This window comes from Ustilaginoidea virens, chromosome 3 (assembly GCF_000687475.1).
Source record: "Ustilaginoidea virens chromosome 3, complete sequence".
NCBI classification, from domain to species: domain Eukaryota; kingdom Fungi; phylum Ascomycota; class Sordariomycetes; order Hypocreales; family Clavicipitaceae; genus Ustilaginoidea; species Ustilaginoidea virens.
The window spans coordinates 1,332,415-1,349,044 of record NC_057318.1 but is presented as its reverse complement, the minus strand read 5'-3'; the positions used below and the strand labels follow the sequence as shown (position 1 = coordinate 1,349,044).

At 57.7% G+C, this 16,630-nt stretch overlaps 5 protein-coding genes across 5 annotated transcripts; 3 read left to right on the top strand and 2 right to left on the bottom strand.

The window, feature by feature from the left end:
• Positions 1 to 2,282: 2,282 nt before the first annotated feature.
• Positions 2,283 to 6,096, top strand: UV8b_03672 (uncharacterized protein; the record flags this gene model as incomplete). Its single annotated transcript, XM_043141170.1, has 2 exons — positions 2,283 to 4,178; positions 4,252 to 6,096. 2 exons carry the CDS (start codon positions 2,283 to 2,285, stop codon positions 6,094 to 6,096), a joined length of 3,741 nt encoding a protein of 1,246 aa, XP_042997104.1.
• Positions 6,097 to 7,253: 1,157 nt separating this feature from the next.
• On the top strand, positions 7,254 to 8,220 carry UV8b_03671 (uncharacterized protein; the record flags this gene model as incomplete). The annotated part of the gene is made up of 2 exons (XM_043141169.1): positions 7,254 to 7,427; positions 7,525 to 8,220. 2 exons carry the CDS (start codon positions 7,254 to 7,256, stop codon positions 8,218 to 8,220), a joined length of 870 nt encoding a protein of 289 aa, XP_042997103.1.
• Positions 8,221 to 8,469: 249 nt separating this feature from the next.
• UV8b_03670 (uncharacterized protein) lies at positions 8,470 to 9,706 on the bottom strand (the record flags this gene model as incomplete). Its single annotated transcript, XM_043141168.1, has 3 exons — positions 8,470 to 9,024; positions 9,185 to 9,372; positions 9,505 to 9,706. 3 exons carry the CDS (start codon positions 9,704 to 9,706, stop codon positions 8,470 to 8,472), a joined length of 945 nt encoding a protein of 314 aa, XP_042997102.1.
• An 867-nt stretch (positions 9,707 to 10,573) lies between these two features.
• Positions 10,574 to 11,594, bottom strand: UV8b_03669 (uncharacterized protein; the record flags this gene model as incomplete). The annotated part of the gene is made up of 2 exons (XM_043141167.1): positions 10,574 to 11,178; positions 11,267 to 11,594. The coding sequence occupies 2 exons, from the start codon at positions 11,592 to 11,594 to the stop codon at positions 10,574 to 10,576; spliced, it is 933 nt and encodes a 310-aa protein (XP_042997101.1).
• A 724-nt stretch (positions 11,595 to 12,318) lies between these two features.
• Positions 12,319 to 15,918, top strand: UV8b_03668 (uncharacterized protein; the record flags this gene model as incomplete). The annotated part of the gene is made up of 5 exons (XM_043141166.1): positions 12,319 to 12,898; positions 13,004 to 13,633; positions 13,712 to 14,272; positions 14,376 to 14,468; positions 14,549 to 15,918. 5 exons carry the CDS (start codon positions 12,319 to 12,321, stop codon positions 15,916 to 15,918), a joined length of 3,234 nt encoding a protein of 1,077 aa, XP_042997100.1.
• Positions 15,919 to 16,630: the final 712 nt, after the last annotated feature.

Below are 16,630 nucleotides of genomic sequence, written 5' to 3'. Positions count from 1 at the left end.
TTTTCTCGGCACCGAATCCCGGGAGCAAGCCGTTGTGCTCGGCTTCACCTGATCTGATCGACCGCGATGAAGCACCGGATCATGGATGGATGGATGGAACAAGGGAGCAGCAATGCGGGTTTGGGTTTGCCCCCTGGCTAGTCGCAGATGGGCCAAAGCTTAAAACGGGTCCCCTGTGCCATGTGGATCGTCAGGTGGCCGACCGCGCCGGGGAGCATGTCTCTGTGTTGTTGCGCCGGGTGATGCCGACGACGTGAACCTGCTGAGGATCAGGGTTAGTTGGTTCGACATTGCGAGGCGCATCTGGAAGTGTCTGTGGCGGCTGATAAGACCAGCTTGCACGAACGGATATGGAAGTCTGCATGTGGTTTTCAATACGGATGGAGGTGCTCCGCTCCGTAGGCAACCGCGACACAGGGCACGGAGTACGGCTTTTCTACTAATCCACTAGCGTCAAGGTAACGCTGATGCGGAGCGTCTGGTGTAACCCAGATGTTCGGGTTAGCGTTGCAGAGCCCAGACTGCCCGCCGGGGCGCACGAGCAGCTGGCGCCAGCCGTGCCGGTCCAAGCTCTTCACCACTTGCCGGGAACCAGACGCCTGCAACCTGGCTGTGGCTGCACCTGGCTGCCGCCTGGCTGCCGCCTGGCTGCCGTCTGGCTGCAACTTGCCTGCCTGGTACTCGCTGAAGGCGGCAGCTCGAGGTCATCGTTTGTGTTGATGCAACTTGGACACTGCGACATTGTCATCAGCTCATCAGCCTTCACGCACGGAGATGCCTGTCCCTTTTCCCCACCGGGGCAGCTGAGGCCGCTGATGCTCCCCTCTCGCCATTTGCTTCAGCATCATCGAAACGCGACATCGACTTGCGGATGCGATCCACAAATCGCTCGAAGCGTCGAACCCAATCCAGCCAGATCTTTTCTTTCTAGGCCGCCGACTAACAGGGGAAAAAAAAAGCTTCGTTTGCGCTAATCAGCCATAGGAGCGTGGCTGGGATAGCTGGCCGTTTGCTATTGGTCGTTGCTCCAATTACTTGACCCCGTCAAACCCCCCTTATCTCGTGCCGCTACCATTACCTGTTTGTTATATACCAGCAACTCGAGTTCCGTCGACGAATTTTCCCCTGGGATCCCCCTTCACCCTAGCAAATATTCCCAAGGGGGGATAGCGATAGCGACAGGAACCCCATGTATACGTTGAGTGGTTTGCGGGGTGGCCTCTCGGCCTCTCCACGTCGTTCCTTGTCGAGACGCTGGAGTTTAACCCCGGGATTTCTGGAAATGCATCACGCTAGCGTTCCTGATGGTGATGGCTTGGCTTGAATAAGCCACGCTTGGAGCTGTAGCTTCTACTCTCCATGTCTCTCCAGAGCCTCCACGAGGGGGGAACGATGCATGTTTAGTCTGTTTGCATCAGCGGTGAATCATTGAATGTCAGATAAAAATCGCCTTTGACTCCCCAGCAAGGGGTTATCGGGTTCGGGTTTGGGAAGCGTCAAGGTTGTTGGTCCTTACATTTATCTTGTTTCAACGGGCGCCGTGCCCTTCTGCTTTATTGAACTGGGCGGCCGAATCCATTTCCGCCAAGGTCTTTGGACGAGGTTTCCAAGTCGCCCACCTGTGCGGCCCGCGCCTTTTCTTTCGTCCTTCGATTCCTTCTTTCTTCCTCTTCCTCCTCCTCCTCCTCCTCCTCCTCCTCCTCCTCTTCTTCTTTCAGGCCCTGAGGACCCTTGCTCTCTGGAGACGACTTGCCGCAGCAACCCTTTGATCTGAATATCTGTATCACGAGCACACACATACATACATGCATAGCCCACGGCTTCTTCCATCGAACCAAGCTTTCAACAAAAGGAACGAGGGGTAAGAAAGAAAGAGGTCGACGACGGTTTCTCCGGGTCGTCGAGCCGTGCGTGACTCGCGTCGGTGGGCCCGGTGCTCGTTCAAACGTCCCCGTCCGACGGCCACGATTGCGATTGCAAAAGCCAAGGAACGCGAAGGAAGGGGGACAAGGCACGAAAAGGTCAAAAAAAGGACTTGGGGGCTGTGCCTCTAGCCGCCACGCTTGCTTCAGGTTATTAAACTTCAATGTTGTCTGCTGCAAATTGCAATTGCAATTGCGATTGCACTCGCACTCGCACTCGCACTCGCTCTCGTTCTTGGACCTCAAGCCCCCTTGCAAACAATTGACAGCACCTCGCTGGATATTTCAGTTTGATCGCGTCTGGCACGGCACCGTCTGCACGCCCTGCAAGATCAGCATGCAGCCTCGACCGACAACGACATGACGGAATCAGTTGTCCTCAGTCTCGGTCGGCAGCACACGGCAAACGCAAAGGCTTGCGGCGGCATCGGGTCTGGTTCTGGCTCTGGCTCTGGCTCTGGCTCTGGTTCTGGTTCTGGTTCTGGTTCTTGTTCTGGCTCTTGGTCTGGCTCTTGGTCTGGCTCCCCTTCCCTTGGCAGAGCTGGACCAAGCCCAGGCCAGTTGGACGCGGCTGCCACAGCTCTGGCGCGCCGGTGGCACGGTGGGTCCAGCAGCCCGGGAGAGCCGCCAGCCGCCGCTAGTCCTGGCGCTGCCTCCTCTGAAACTGGCGCTACGACACGCCGCCTCGCCCCCTGGCTGACCCGTTGCAACAAGGATACGTGTAGCAGCACCAGCACCAGCACCAGCACCAGCACCGGCTTAGCGGGCTGTGGGAGCAAGGTCAATCCCATCCATCCCATCACCCATCCCATCGTCCATTCCATCCATTCCATCCATCCCATCCATCCCATCCATCCCATCCATTCCATCCATCCCGTCCACCCCGTCCATTCCGTCAATCCCGTCAAGCCCATCGACCCCGTCAGCCCTCAAACCAAGGAATATCCTGCGCACTTGAGGGCCGCATCCCCGTCCTCAGCGTCACCGGCCCCGTCTTATCCAGGCCCTGGCCCGCGCCAGCAAGAGCGTCCCGGCCACGGCCACGGCCACGACCACGGCCAGGTGCAGCACCCGCGGCGGCTCTCTCAGCGCCAGAGCCCTCAGCAGCCTCAGCAGCCTCAGCAGCCTCAGCAGCCTACAGAGCAGCCTCCAGAGCAGCCCCCAGAGCACCCTCGCCCGCAGCGCCCACCTCAACGCATCCCCTCTCCAACCTTGGCTTTGCCCAATCCTCTGCCCGACCAACAACAGCAGCAACAACAACAACAACAACAACAACAACAACAACGGCAACAGGGTGCCCCGCCGGGTCCCGACAGCATCGCAAACGCTCGTGCCACCGCCAGAATCGCCAGCACCTCCAGCACCGTCGCCATCGCAGACTCGGAGGCTGTTGACGTTGCCAAAGAGCACGACGCAGACGCAGCTCGTCGCTCCCCTGATCGCGAGCTTTCCTCGCTTTCTGCGTCGTCGCCCGACTCTTCTTCCCTGCCGGCAAGCCTGCGCTCTCGAGCACCATCATATCATTTACCCACCCACTGCGCGACTTTTTCTCCGCCGTCTCCCCAAGACTACTGCCTCAGGAATCGTACTGTCTCTTGCCCCGAATCCGGGCCTGTCGGCGTCCTCGATACTGCCGCCTCCAACCACCTGATCTCTCGGAGCTTTGATCAGTTCGATTCGATCGGCATCTCTGCCTCCGCCTCTGCCCCTGCCTGTGCTGGCTCGCCACCCGCTCCCAGCTCGCAGCGTTGTCAGGCTGTCGCTCAAAGCAGCCCTCAACCCTACGCCAGTCCTGACAACCTGTCGGAGGGCGCTTCACAGCGTCGACGGGCGCTTCTACTGCCCATACGACTGTCCCAGTCTGTTTCTCCAGATGAAAGTCGGTATTCGACGCCTCATCGCCCGCCAATCTCCTATACATTCATAAGGAACCGACATAGCCTCCTCCACCTGACCAGCTCAACACCGGTTCGAGTCCCGCCAATAAGGTCCCTGCGGTCGTCAGGCTCTCGCAGGAGCCTCACAAAGGAAACAAAGGAAATGAACTTCACTCCTCGGCCATATGAGCTAGGTGAAACCATTGCGACACAATTCTCGTCCCATTCCGAGAGCCGATATAGGCACGACGACGCTCCCCTTCACCATACCGATCTCGACCGGCAAGATGAGACTGGCGATGTGTTTATGAGAATTGCAAGAGAAGAACCAGTCCATGGTCTGAGGGGAGCTAGTAACGACGATGATGCATCATCAGTTGTAAGTTTGGACACGTACGCATAAGCATTGCAGGAACCGGTCGTCGTCAGCTGACAGCTGAACTTGCTACCAGTCCGGACTAAGACGAACCTCTCATCGCCGCCCTCTGTCCACCACGGTTGCCGCCTATCATCCAAGCTCACCCCCGAGGGTCAGGCGCCGACTTTCTGATCAGCAAGACAGGCCGCGTCCCAAGTACCTGGAAGACGACCAAGGAAGCGAACTCTCCAGGACCACCACGACGTTTCGCGGCTTCACAAGAGAGGGCGCAGCTTCTGCACATCCCGGCGAAGAGATTTCCCGGATACGATCTGGCCTCGTCAATTTGCGCCCCTCTCCGCTTTCTGCGCGTTCCGTGGTGGGTATTGACTCGAGTCAGGACGGCAGCGTTTACGCGCGCAGGCGTGCGTCAATAACCGAAAGCAACAACACCCTCACCACCATCGGCGGCCGAACCGTTGGGTACAAGGCTACGGGCTTGAACCATGGCAGGAATTACGGGTCGTCCCCGCTCGTCAAGACTGTCGACTACCAGAGCAGGGTGGCGGCTGAGGTGGGACACGGGATGGAGGGCACAGAATCCACCGCGTCCACCACGGCGCCATCGACCGTCTGGGATGAGTTGGATGACTTGAAGTCGCGTATTCACCGTCTCGAACTGACTGGGAAACTGCCGTCCACCTCGGGAGCTGCGGTGTCGAGGCTGTCAGACGACAGACCCGCAACGGCCACCACGACAGTCACCACCATGTCTCTGTCACCGAAGCGGCAGGCTGCGGGACAAGCCACCGAGGTCTCGAGCACCACAGCCTGCCAAAAGGAAGCCCATCCCCTTCTTCACGCGGCCTTGTTCAAGTCCAAGCCGTTCCTGAGTCCAGAGGTTCACCAAGCGCTGGAATCGGCAGCAAACGACGCCATGGCGCTGTCCTCCATGATGGGTGCCCCTGGTCAACCCGGCCCCATGTCCGGGGCCGCAAGCACGATTGGGGCCCCTGGAACACTCACGGATCGACAACTGCGAAGAAAGGCCGACTCGGTCTGCCGGAGTCTGACGGAGCTATGCGTTGCGCTGGGAGACGGCCTGGCTCAATCGAACGCGCCATCGACCCTTCCGGTGATGGCGCAGCATGACGGACCGGCGACGCCAACGGTACTGAAGTCGTGGAGCGGCCTACCTGCTCCAAGACGACCAAGTGTGGCGGAGCAGGGATTGCCGAAATCCAGCAGCAGCAGCAGCAGCCCCAGGGTACTGTCCAAGTTTGAGGAGCGGCGCAGCCTGATGCTCGGCGGAACAAGCGTGCCGAGGACGGCCGGCTCAGCTCCGACCACGCCCGTTGAAGGGAACCCGACAAGACGATCCTCTCTCTTGATTGCTCGCACACGACGGGCCGCCGCCGAGGAACCTGACCTGGGTCGCACACCCACCGTGTTGCGATCGCGACGCGCAGGAACCGAGGAGCCCGAGGATGGGCGTCAAAGCTCACTTTTTTTCAGGCACCGGCGCGGCACCGTGGGCGAGGATGGCGAGGGGGCGAGGTTCCGTCCGCCCTCTCGAGCCGGAACCGACGTGAACATGGTTAGGGGTCAAGGACGGGAGCTCGTGTCAGGAGCACACGAGGGCACGTCGTCGCCAGCTCCATCGGCCCTTCCCCGGCGGCGATTTCTCTCCACCAACCTGCATTCCTCACGGCTGGCAGGCCCGTCGGCATCCAGCGCGGCATCGCCCAGGAGATATGCGGATCGACCGACGGGAGACGCAGACATGGACGAGGGCGCGGGAGGTTCGTCGCTGCAAAGACAAGGTCCTCCACTGAGCAAAGGGATGGTGCATGCTCGAGCTAGCAGCCTGAGCGCACGGCGAAGCCGCGACAACCAGGGTCTAAACAATACCGGTGCCGCCACTGGGACCTACAGATGATGCATCCTTTCTTCTTCTTCTTCTTCTCCTCCTCCTCTTTTTTTCCCCACTGCTTCTCTTTGTTGCTTTCCCTGCCCACGGGGTCCTTTTCTTTTTGGTGTACATGCTTTTGCAGTGAGGAGCCCAAAAGCCGCTGCCTACCGCGCCCTTGTTCCCGGCTTGACAAGTGCCGAAGATCGGGATACTGAGACACCGTCCCCTTCTGGCCTCTTGTCAATGGCCAACTCGGGTTCTGCTTTTCTTCTCCGCCTTTCTCGCACCTCCCGCCCGCCGGCGAGGCTCTCTGTACATTCCGATTTCGCTTCAGACACACCAAAAGCACATACTTGATTTTACTACTTACTCCGGCCCCCTCCCACAAGGCTAGACATGAGAAGCGCTCTGGGCGGCACTGCATCAAACGACGTGACGAAATGCATTTTCACGGGGAGAGGCTTTGATGACTTTGTGCTTGCGTTTCTGTACTGGAGGATTGCTGGTTTCCCCCACCCCGTCTTTTCTTCTCTTCTTTTTCTTCTTCTTCACTTTCTTTTTCCTGTCCTTTTTTGGCCCCCATGTTTCTCTTTTCGTGTACAATACAATACGTATTCAGTGTAATAGGATTTTTGTTCGCATCGCCACGTACATGTCGGGGGTCGATGGTTTGTCTGCGAAGCCAGAGCGTCTTGTTCCCTCGCGTGAGGCTTCCAAAGCACGGAGGAACAGCGTTGGCAAATCCAACACGAGGGGCACCAAGCCCCCAAAAGTAATCCATCTACAAGCCATGCTGGGTTGGGTGTCCTGACCTCGCCCGGGTTCTGGGGCCGTGAAGTGTCATACATAGCTTGCCGCGCCGGCTGAGCCGTGTCTTTCCGATGGCCGGCCCGGAAAAACCACCCCCTCGTGATTGGATTCGGTGTAGTTTTCGTCACCGCCCTGGGGTTGCTGCGGTTGGGTCCTGCCGATGAGTCGCATCGGGAATCTACGGCGCGGTCCCGTGAGTCGTGCCTGCCATCCCGATCGAAATTGGAGCGAGGCTTTGTCGCGCTCGTCGGAAGGCTAAGCTCGCCGACCCACTTTTCCCGACGTCAAGCTACTCATCCTCAGAACTTTTTGGCTGCTCCCCAGAGTTAACTTTGTTTCATTCTTTCTGGAATGCGGACTCGAGAGATTTTGTCATGGAAATCAAGGCTCAGGGATCGACTCACGACGCACAAAGAGGGCCCCGCCAAAGGAAGAGCCAAGGGCGGGACGTGGATATTTCCAAGGCCCTGTCCAGGCTGCTGCGGCACCAGGCCGAGAATGCGGGCATCAACCTCGACAAGGAGGGATTCGCGCCCCTGGACAAAGTGGTGAGTTTTGCGCGATTTTGCACGCGGAAGGGGTTTCCAGAGTCCAGAGTCCAGAGTCCAGACAAACCAGCCCGGCTGCTGACAAGCGCGTCAAAAGCTCCAATGGGGCCCGCTGAAAGCCCTCGGCGTGTCCGTCGAGGAAGTCGAGGCCATCGTCGAGACCAACGCCAAGAAGCGGTTCGCTCTCAAGCCCATCGCCCAGGGAGACCCGGCCTCCCCCGCGAGCTACCTCATCCGCGCCAACCAAGGGCACTCCCTCCAGGTCGACCCGGCGTCGCTGTTCCGCTCCATTGCGCTGGGGGACGCTGATTTCCCAGCCCGGGTCCTGCACGGCACCTACTTTGCGTTTTGGGACGACATTGTCCGGTCGGGAGGGCTGAAGCCCATGACCAGGGGCCACATCCACTGCTCGGAGAAGACGCTCGAGGAAGGCGCCGTGAGCGGCATGCGGGGGGACGCCGAGATCCTCGTCGAGATTGATATACAGGCGAGTCTGGAGGAGGGGGCGGCGTGGTGGAGGAGCGAAAACGGGGTGATCCTGACGGATGGGGGAAGCGAGGGGCTCCTGAGCACGCGCTTCTTCAAGAAGGTTACGGGGAGGAAAGCCGGCGTGGGTGTCTTGTGGGAGGATGGCGAGAAGAGGGCGGATTTGCCGGTCGGGTTGAAGATGGTGGTGCCGGCCGGGAAGAGAGGTGCAAGGGGAAGAGTGAGAGGAAGGGGAAGGGGAAGAGGAGGGGGAAGGGGAGGAGGAGAGGAAAGGGGGGGGAGGGGGGGGACGGGGGGCGTTGTTTGATTCATGATTGATGGCTTTGCATTGGCAAAGTCCTTTTTTTTTTTTGTCTACTTGCGACATTTGGTTGGCTCTAGAAGGGATAGACGCACACGCACCGATCCAAGAGTATACGTATTTTCGTTTACAGAGGCCGTCGGCGTCAGTTCCCCTTTGCCCTAGTGTTCCCAGCCCCTTGGTCATGCGTGAACCATTGCGCTGAGGCGGGCAAGGGTGTGCTAGATACGAATCTCTACTCTACTTTTTGTCTGTCTACTTTGCGGCCTCGCCCGACCCTGGGACACCTTGAGCCGCGTCCACGACAGCAGCCTTGTCCTTATCCTTGTCCATGTTTTTTGCAGTCGCGGGTCCCCAGAGGGTTTTGAAGAGGAGCCGCTGCCTCTTTTGGAACTCTTCCTCCCCCCAGGCAAGGACGAGCTCCGCTATGCGCTGCTTGGCCAGTGTCTCGGACGCTATCCCGCTCACCACGCCGACTTGGGACGGTATCCGCCCCCCGTTCTGGAAGACGGGACGGCCGCAGAAGAGGCCGCTCCCGGTTGGATCCGGCTCTATCCTGTAGGCGGGGTTATCTATGCCCAGCCGGCTTACGACGATAGACACCTGCTCGAAAATCGACTGCTTCCCGCCGGTCGACGGCGGTCCGGGCGAGAGGGAGAGCTTTTTCTGCTGCGCCTGGCCGGCCGGCGACGGCTCCGGAGATTCGGCCTGTGAAGACTGCAGTGGTCTCTTTTTCAGGTTCGGCGTGAGGGTTTGCAGAGCGTCGGACAGATAAGCGAGGGCATGCTTGGCGGCAAATTGCTTCGCGGTCTAGACCAACGTCAGAGAGAGAGAGAGAGGGAGGGAGGCGCACGAAAAGATGAGAAGAATACTTGCACACACGCGCACACACACACACACACACAAAACAAGAACCATTCTTCTCCTCGGCTCGACATTCGGCCCCCAGGTTCAAGCGTTGCAACTATACCTTTTTGGACTGGAACAGCGGCGCTTGCTGCCCCGCCGCGAAGCCGAATCCGTCACGAGGAAACACGCCGTAGGGTGCCAAGGTGCACACGCATCGCCAGCGGAACTGGAAGTGGCCGTCGACGGGCAGGCTGACTGGTAGTTCGTCGGCGAACACGGGGTTCGACAGGCGCAGGATCTGTACCTTTTCTTTTGCGACGACGCGTTAGGGAGCAGCCAGCTTTCGAGGGTAAGAGGAGCAAGCAACGGACGCAGCAACGGACGCAGCAACGGACCCAGCGGTGTAAAGGTGAACGCGGGTGACGCAATGACAAAACTTACGAATCAAAAGGCTGACGTAGTCCTGGTTGCCCACCTCGGGCTCCTCGTTGAACGAGACGAGATGGGATATGGCCTCGAGCTGCAGGCGCGTCAGGGCAGCGGGTTGGTCCGTCTCCTTTTCAACGACCAGCTGCTCTTGAACCCATTGCAGAAGCTTGCCCCAGGGGACTGGCACGTTTGGCGGGGCGTCGCCGGCCGCCATGGCTGCGCAACAGTGACGAAGAGGGACGATGAAACGGGGGCCGAACTTGGGACGGTGGTGCTGGTGCTGTTGCTGGTGCTGGGATCGCGATTGGGATTAGGATTGATTGCTCGGCTGCGCCTGGTTTGTTAGCCAAGAAAAAGATGACGTGGCGGACGAGGTTTGGATCTGGTCTGGTGTTTTGCTGACGGTTGGGGTCCGCAGCGACGGCGGCGTCGTCGTCGTCGTCGTGTTGGGCTCGGCCGTGTGCAAGGGCGACGTTGTCTCGCGATACCGCTGGAGGGTGGTGGAATCAAGCAATGATGCCATTGATCATTGATTCATCGCTGCAGAAACATGCCGATGGAAGAAACGAGAGTTGTGGGATGCCAAGGGCTGCTGCCTGCCAATCCAACCGAGCAAGTCTGTGAAGCAAACATTGACTTTGGACTGGTGGGTCAACCGCACAGTGCAAGTGCAGCACCGCGACGAAGTGAACGACGAAGTGAACGACGAGTGAATCAGGCAAATCCTCAACGCTGTTGACGCGACGGACGAAAGAGTCTTGACAGCAGCTGCAATGCTGCATTTTGCCCGTGGGGATAAATAAATGTATGTATGGCGCGGTTGTGGCGGTTGTTGTGTGCCTCGGACGCCGACTTCACGGCAGGCTGGGCGTATTTCGTAAATTCCCTCCCCCCCCCCCCGGCTCAACCATCCCCAGCGGCCCCGAAGCCATGGCAAGTCGACGGAATAGATTGATCGCTGTTTTACGCCCTTCCATATCCACCAGGCAAAGATGCGGTCGTCATTCACGTAGAGAAACATCGAGCCGTCTGCGGCCATGCTAAGCCTCCCGTCGCACCAGTTGCCCCGAGACTCACTCGTTCAGAGACCCTCAAAGAATCCGCCAGCCTCCTCCTCCTCCCCCTCCTCATCGTCGTCGCCATTCTTGCAAGACACGGCCTCGCGCATGAGCCGCCTTCGCTCTCTCCGATTGAGCTGAACCTTGTCGCCATTCTTCTGGCCGCTCATCTTGCCCCTGGCCTCCAGGCCGCTCTGTTGCTTTCCCGTCTTCTGGTCCGCATCAGCCGAGGAGACTGGGCCAAGAGCCCGACGTGGTTTCGTCTTGGCCATCTGGTCGTCGGCAGACCTCCTCTCTCGCAACTGCTCGAGAGCTTCCACGCCCTTGTCCATTGCTTCCTCCACAACGCGCCACAACGGGGGTCTCTCAGCCTCGAGGGCGGCCTTGGCTACGGAGCTTTGGTTCACCCCTTCCTCCCCATCGTTGTCGTCATCCTTGTCCTCCTTGCTTCGGGCTGTCGACCCGTACAGACTGTTGTAGGGCTCTAAATGGGGGTGGTAGATTGCGTACGCCTCGTCCACCTCGGCAACGTGCAGCTGGCGCTTGAGACGCTCGGCGTCGTCGGCTTCGGGCGTCTGTTCGAGTTTGCGCTTGAGTTGCTTCACCAGCCGCGAGGCCTTCTGCCGCTCTGTCACGTAGCAACGTCAGCCGGAATCGGTAATGGCTTCCAACGGCAGGTGAAGCCGACTTTTCACTCTTCACAGCGCCAAACATACCGAAGAACCGGACCATGTGGTATCTAGAAATCATGGAGCTTCGCTGCTTTTGGAACTCTCGATCAGAGACCGTTGCCCTGTGGGCGGCCAGCTCTCGTTCCAAGTCATTCTGAACGTTGGCCGGGAGGTTCGTTTGGCGCTGAAGAAGTCTCTCGATGTTTCGGGCACGCTTCTTGGAAAAGGCCAAACTTCCCTCCCTTGCCTTGTTCTTGCCAGTCCTGAATTGTTTCCGTCGTTTGGGATTGAAGCCGGGCCCGCCGAATGGTGATGATCCGGCTCTTGACCCGTCGTCGTCTTGAGATTCTACATTCGCAAAGGGCCGCTTCATGGCTTTTAATCACGCGAGATGAATGTGCGCGAAATGGTCGGATGACTCAGTAGTTAAAACCGTCTTGGTAAGGGCAGTATCTGCTGGTAACTATGGACTTTGGAAATTCCTCTCCGAACCGAGTCGAGCACTCTCTAAAGATGGTGGTTGGCCGGATTCTACGAAGAGGAAAGGGGAAAAGGCAAAAAAAAAAAAAAAAAAAGAAAAAAAGAAAAAAAAAAGGTCCTCGACCCGGCTGAGTACCTATGTACCAGGTACCTGGAGGCTGCATCAGCCTCTGCTCTAACTTTGTTTGTACTCCATTACTCCGCATCATCTCCAATCCACCTACCAGCTCCTAGCCAATCAACAAGCTGGCTTTCCAAGACTTCAGGTCAGGTCAGTCAAACTCATCCTCACGTCAACTCGAGACTCCAGGTGCCAGCAAGTCGGTCATCATCACCAAACCAATTCCCGCATTGCTCCCAGCGCTCCTGCAGCAACGTGTTCTGCGAATGCGAAGCCATGCCGAATCTCCACAGACATTCACAGTCAATGGCAGCATCCAACAGCGGCTAATGGCCTTTTCGCTGCTGTCTGCACTCACGCTTGGTAGCAAAGAATCACACCCCCATCCACTCCGTACTTCAAGCTTAATTGGAGCTACGGCGCTGCTCAGATCTTCTAGGGGCTTCCGTTAGTCACGGCCGCTCATTGGAACACTGTGATACCTCGTCGCCGCACCATGGATCGCCCCGAGCCTGGCCTGGTGAAATGGTCGCCCAACTCCTCGGTCGACAGCTTTGTCCACATCAACCTGCAGCACCGAGTCGTACAGCTTTATGAGCCCACCGGACACGCTGACAGGAAAAGGTTCGACTACTCGAAGCTGAGCAGACATGATGACTTCCCTACCCTCACAACCTACGACTGGTCGCCAACCGACACGAGTCTGCTCGCCGTGGGAACCGCATCAGGAATAATCAATCTTTTAAAGATTGACGACAATTCCAACGCATACGCGGAAATCGGGCTCAAAATGTCAAGAACGTGTCAAGCGGTTGCCTTTAATACTACGGGGCTCCTGGCCGTCGGGCTCGACCGCGTGCGAATGGATCAAAGCCTCCATGTATGGGACGTCAGTCGACTTTCGGCCCAAGAGTTGCCCAAGACTGGATTTCCATCCTCTGCACCTCTGTCTGTTGACTCGTACACAAAGCTTGAGCCCAGTGTTTCCGTGTCCAGCCTCAAGTTTTTCGAAGACAGCCCGCTAACGCTGGTAGCTGGCATCAAGGGCCAGGGAGTCAGAATCATCGATCTTCGAGGTATGCCATATATATACATGCCTTATGTATACATGTTTTACATACACATATATGCATAACATCTGTATCAATTTGGGACACGTGGCCCCTCTGACAGACCCCCAGATCCAAGTGGGAATACAACGTTTCAGACCAAATGCAATAACAACCTTGCCATTGACTATCTTGATCAAAACAATTTCGCATCATCCGCTCTGGACCACCCGGGCGTCATGATTTGGGACCGGCGAGCAACGTCCAGGCCATTGGCTTCTCGCTTCTACAAACAGGCTGTGGATGAGGATGGTCTTCCGTGGGGTGGTGCTCTCCGGCTCGACAAAGTCGTCGAGACTGATTCTGACCCCTTTCTGACAGAAGGGAAGCACTCTCTCATACGCTCGCTTCGTTATTGCCGCGACCGTCGCGGTTTACTCGCTGCTCTTTCGCCAACCGGCCAGCTCAAGGTGATGGAAACCAACAAGGAGATTGAGTCTGGAGGCATGGTGCCTCAGGAAGGCCCTGAGCTTTTGCACGTTCATAGGTCCCACGAGATGGACGTGTCGTACCGGGATAACTCTAGGCGAAGCCATAGGATTGTGTCGTTTGACTGGGTTACTTTGCCTTCAGCAGCACTGCGTCCCAGACTTCTGGTCCTCAGAGCTAATGGAGAGTTCAACATTCTGGAGCAGCCGTCCCAAGTATCGGACCACGTCTATAAACTGGTTCCATGGCAGGCTCCTCACCGTGGCTTGGAAGGTTGGTGAAGTCTTCGGGCAGCACAACACACGCTGGCGAGCCGTCATTGGCCGTGCATGACTGATGTATATCTCGTAGACAATGCACCGTATCACGAGCTGATGCAGTTCGAATCAGCCCAAACATTGGAGATGCTAGGTCCCCTTTTGACCGAACAGGCCCTTTCCGACGTGTCCATTTTCGGGCCCGGAAAGAACGGCATCTCTGATGATATTACTGAAACCTTGACCGAAGGCGCGCCCGCACCGGTGAAACTGGAGCACTTGGGCGAGATGTCCCGGCCGCTGCCCAAAATGTTTCACGATGCAAGCTCCATAGCACAGAAGCTTCGAAGCATCAGAGCGTACATCCGGGACGAGCAGGCAGGCCAGCAAGCGCAAGGCACCGGCTCAAGAGATTCGGGAAGTCGGCCAAACGAAATCTCGTTGGCATCGAATAACCTGGGATCCTGTCGCGAGATCCATGAGGCACTTCTTGGTACTCTGGCGAGGGTCAAGGGCCTACCGAGGGAAGCGCAAAGCGTGGTGGATCACTCCATGCTTTTCCGAGCCAAAGAAAAGTACTTGTTTGACGCAGCCACGAATCGTAACGTTTTGTCAGATGATCCATGGAGAGGATTTGTCTGGAACTGGGTCGCCGGTATTTTCCTTTCTTTTTTTTTTGCCTTCTTCCAACAGCTTTTTGAGCTTTTGGTTATGCATTCCAAAGCGGTCATGATCTGACGTGGTGGTGTATGATACAGATGCCGAGGCGGCCGCGGAGGACGGAGGCATGCTCCTTGGTAATATGGACCTGAGTTATCTTGGTGTCTACTCCATTTGGACAAATGATCTCGGTTTGTCGCTAGAATCACGGGCGGTGCCCACGGGACGGACAAGGAAAAACACAAAAAAAAAAAGACTAACTACTCCGTAGGCAAGAACCCGCTGGCTCGGCTGGCACCAGGCACATCTATCCCCGAACCAGCCCAGTGGGAGCGGGCAATCGGGCAGTACTGCAAGAAACAGCGGCTTGCGAAATTCGACGGCGTGGCCACCAACAGGCCGTCTCACCGCCAACTCTGCCTCGAGATGTGCGGCTGGGGAGATGACGTCCAGGGCTACGATGCGAGCGGCGTCGATGGCGAAGCCGAAGCCGACGCCGATGCCGATGCCGATGCCGATGCCGATGCCGATGCCGATGCCGGTGCTGATGCCGACGCCGACGCCGACGCCGACACAGACTATCCCACCACGACGCACACAATGGTGGCCTCTCGCGCCCTGTTTCGGGGCGACATCGACAAGGCCATCCAGATCCTCAAAAGGGCAAGCGCCGTGCACCCCGAGCTTCTCTTTGTTTCCCTGTCGCTCCAGCTCCTGGGCCGGGGAAACAGGCAGCTCCAGCTGCAGAAGAAGGACAAGGTGGAGCTCGACGACGCGGTCGCGTCCAAGACGGATCCGTACCTCCGCGCCATCTCGGCCCTGATTGCCACCGGCGACTGGACCGCGGTGGCCAACCAGCGCTCGCTCCCGCTCTCGGACCGGGCCGTGGTGGCCTTTCGCAACTTCGACGACGACCAGCTCACGCAGTGGCTCGAGGAGAACGTGAGGCTGGCCGTGGAGGAGGGCGACATCGAGGGCATCGCGCTCACGGGCATCACCGACAGGCTCGTCGACATGTTTGCCAAGTACGTCGAGAAGTTCCACGACGTGCAGACGGCCACGCTGGTGCTGTCCATCGCGCACCCGCGCTACATGGACGACATGCGCTGCCGGGCGTGGCGCAACGCCTACCGAGCGCACCTGCAGCGCCACCGGCTCTTCTTCCAGCGCACCAAGTTCGAGGTCGAGTCGACCAAGCGGTCCAAGCGCGACGGCGTGCCCACGCTGAAGCCGCCCTCGCGCCAAATCGCCCTGCGATGCGTCTACTGCGACGCCGAGACGTCGCTGGCCAACCAGGGCGCCGCGCCGCGCCCGCCGCTGCCCGGCGGCCTGGAGACGAGGAACCCGCTGCTGGCCACGAGCATCGGCTCGGGCATAAGCTGCCCCAACTGCGGCCGCCACCTGCCGCGCTGCGTCGTCTGTCTCGAGGTCGTGGGCGTCTCGCGGTCCGACAAGCCCGAGGACAAGGAACGCACGCGCGTGGCGGTGGCGGGCCGGTTCCCCACGTTTTGCCTTCGCTGCGAGCACGTCCTGCACCTCGACCACGCGCGGCAGTGGTTCGCCCGGCACGTCGAGTGTCCGGTGCCCGAGTGCCGATGTCGCTGCAGCTTTAGGGCCAATCCCGAACTGAGCTACCATTGAAGACGGGGCGGCCCTTTTTTTTTTTTTTTTTTCTTTTTTTCTTTCCTTTTCCGAGTTTCTTTTTTTTTTCTTTTTCTTTTTCCTTTTCCGAGTTTCTTTTTTTTTTCTTTTTTCTTTTTTTCTTCTTTTTAGAAAAGAAAAGAAGTTGTTCTGTTTATAAATAGGAAAATTATGCGTGCCGCCGCTGCTCTCGGTGTAATCTATCTAGGGTTGAAAAAAAAAAAAAAAAGAAAAGAAAAGGAGAGATAGGAAAAAGACGACAACGACGACGATGGAGAGCCCCCTCCTTATGGTCTCCCCCCAAATTCCACGCCTCTTGGCCCCTGTAGTTGTAGTTTTTTGAAAAAAAAAGGTATCGTCACTTGCATTCCCCATCCCGTCCGTGGTACTTTGCCCCATGCCATATCTCATCCCTGTTTGCGGAAAGCCTCGTAGCCTCGTGCCCCCCCCCCCCTTCAAGCCATTCATTCATACTTACTTACCCTGCCCTGGCCTGCTCCTTCAACTCGTCCGAAATCATCTTCTATCCCACCTCTTTGGCCATGATGGTTGGAAACCGAGACACTACTTCTCGCAGCTTGCTTCAAGTCCTGGATGGGGCTATGCTTTAGCAACAAAAACAAGACAAAAAAAGGGATAAAAAAATAAAAAAATAAAAAAAAAAAATAAAGAAAGAGAGAAAGGCAGAAAGGAAGAAAGGCAGAAAGGGAGA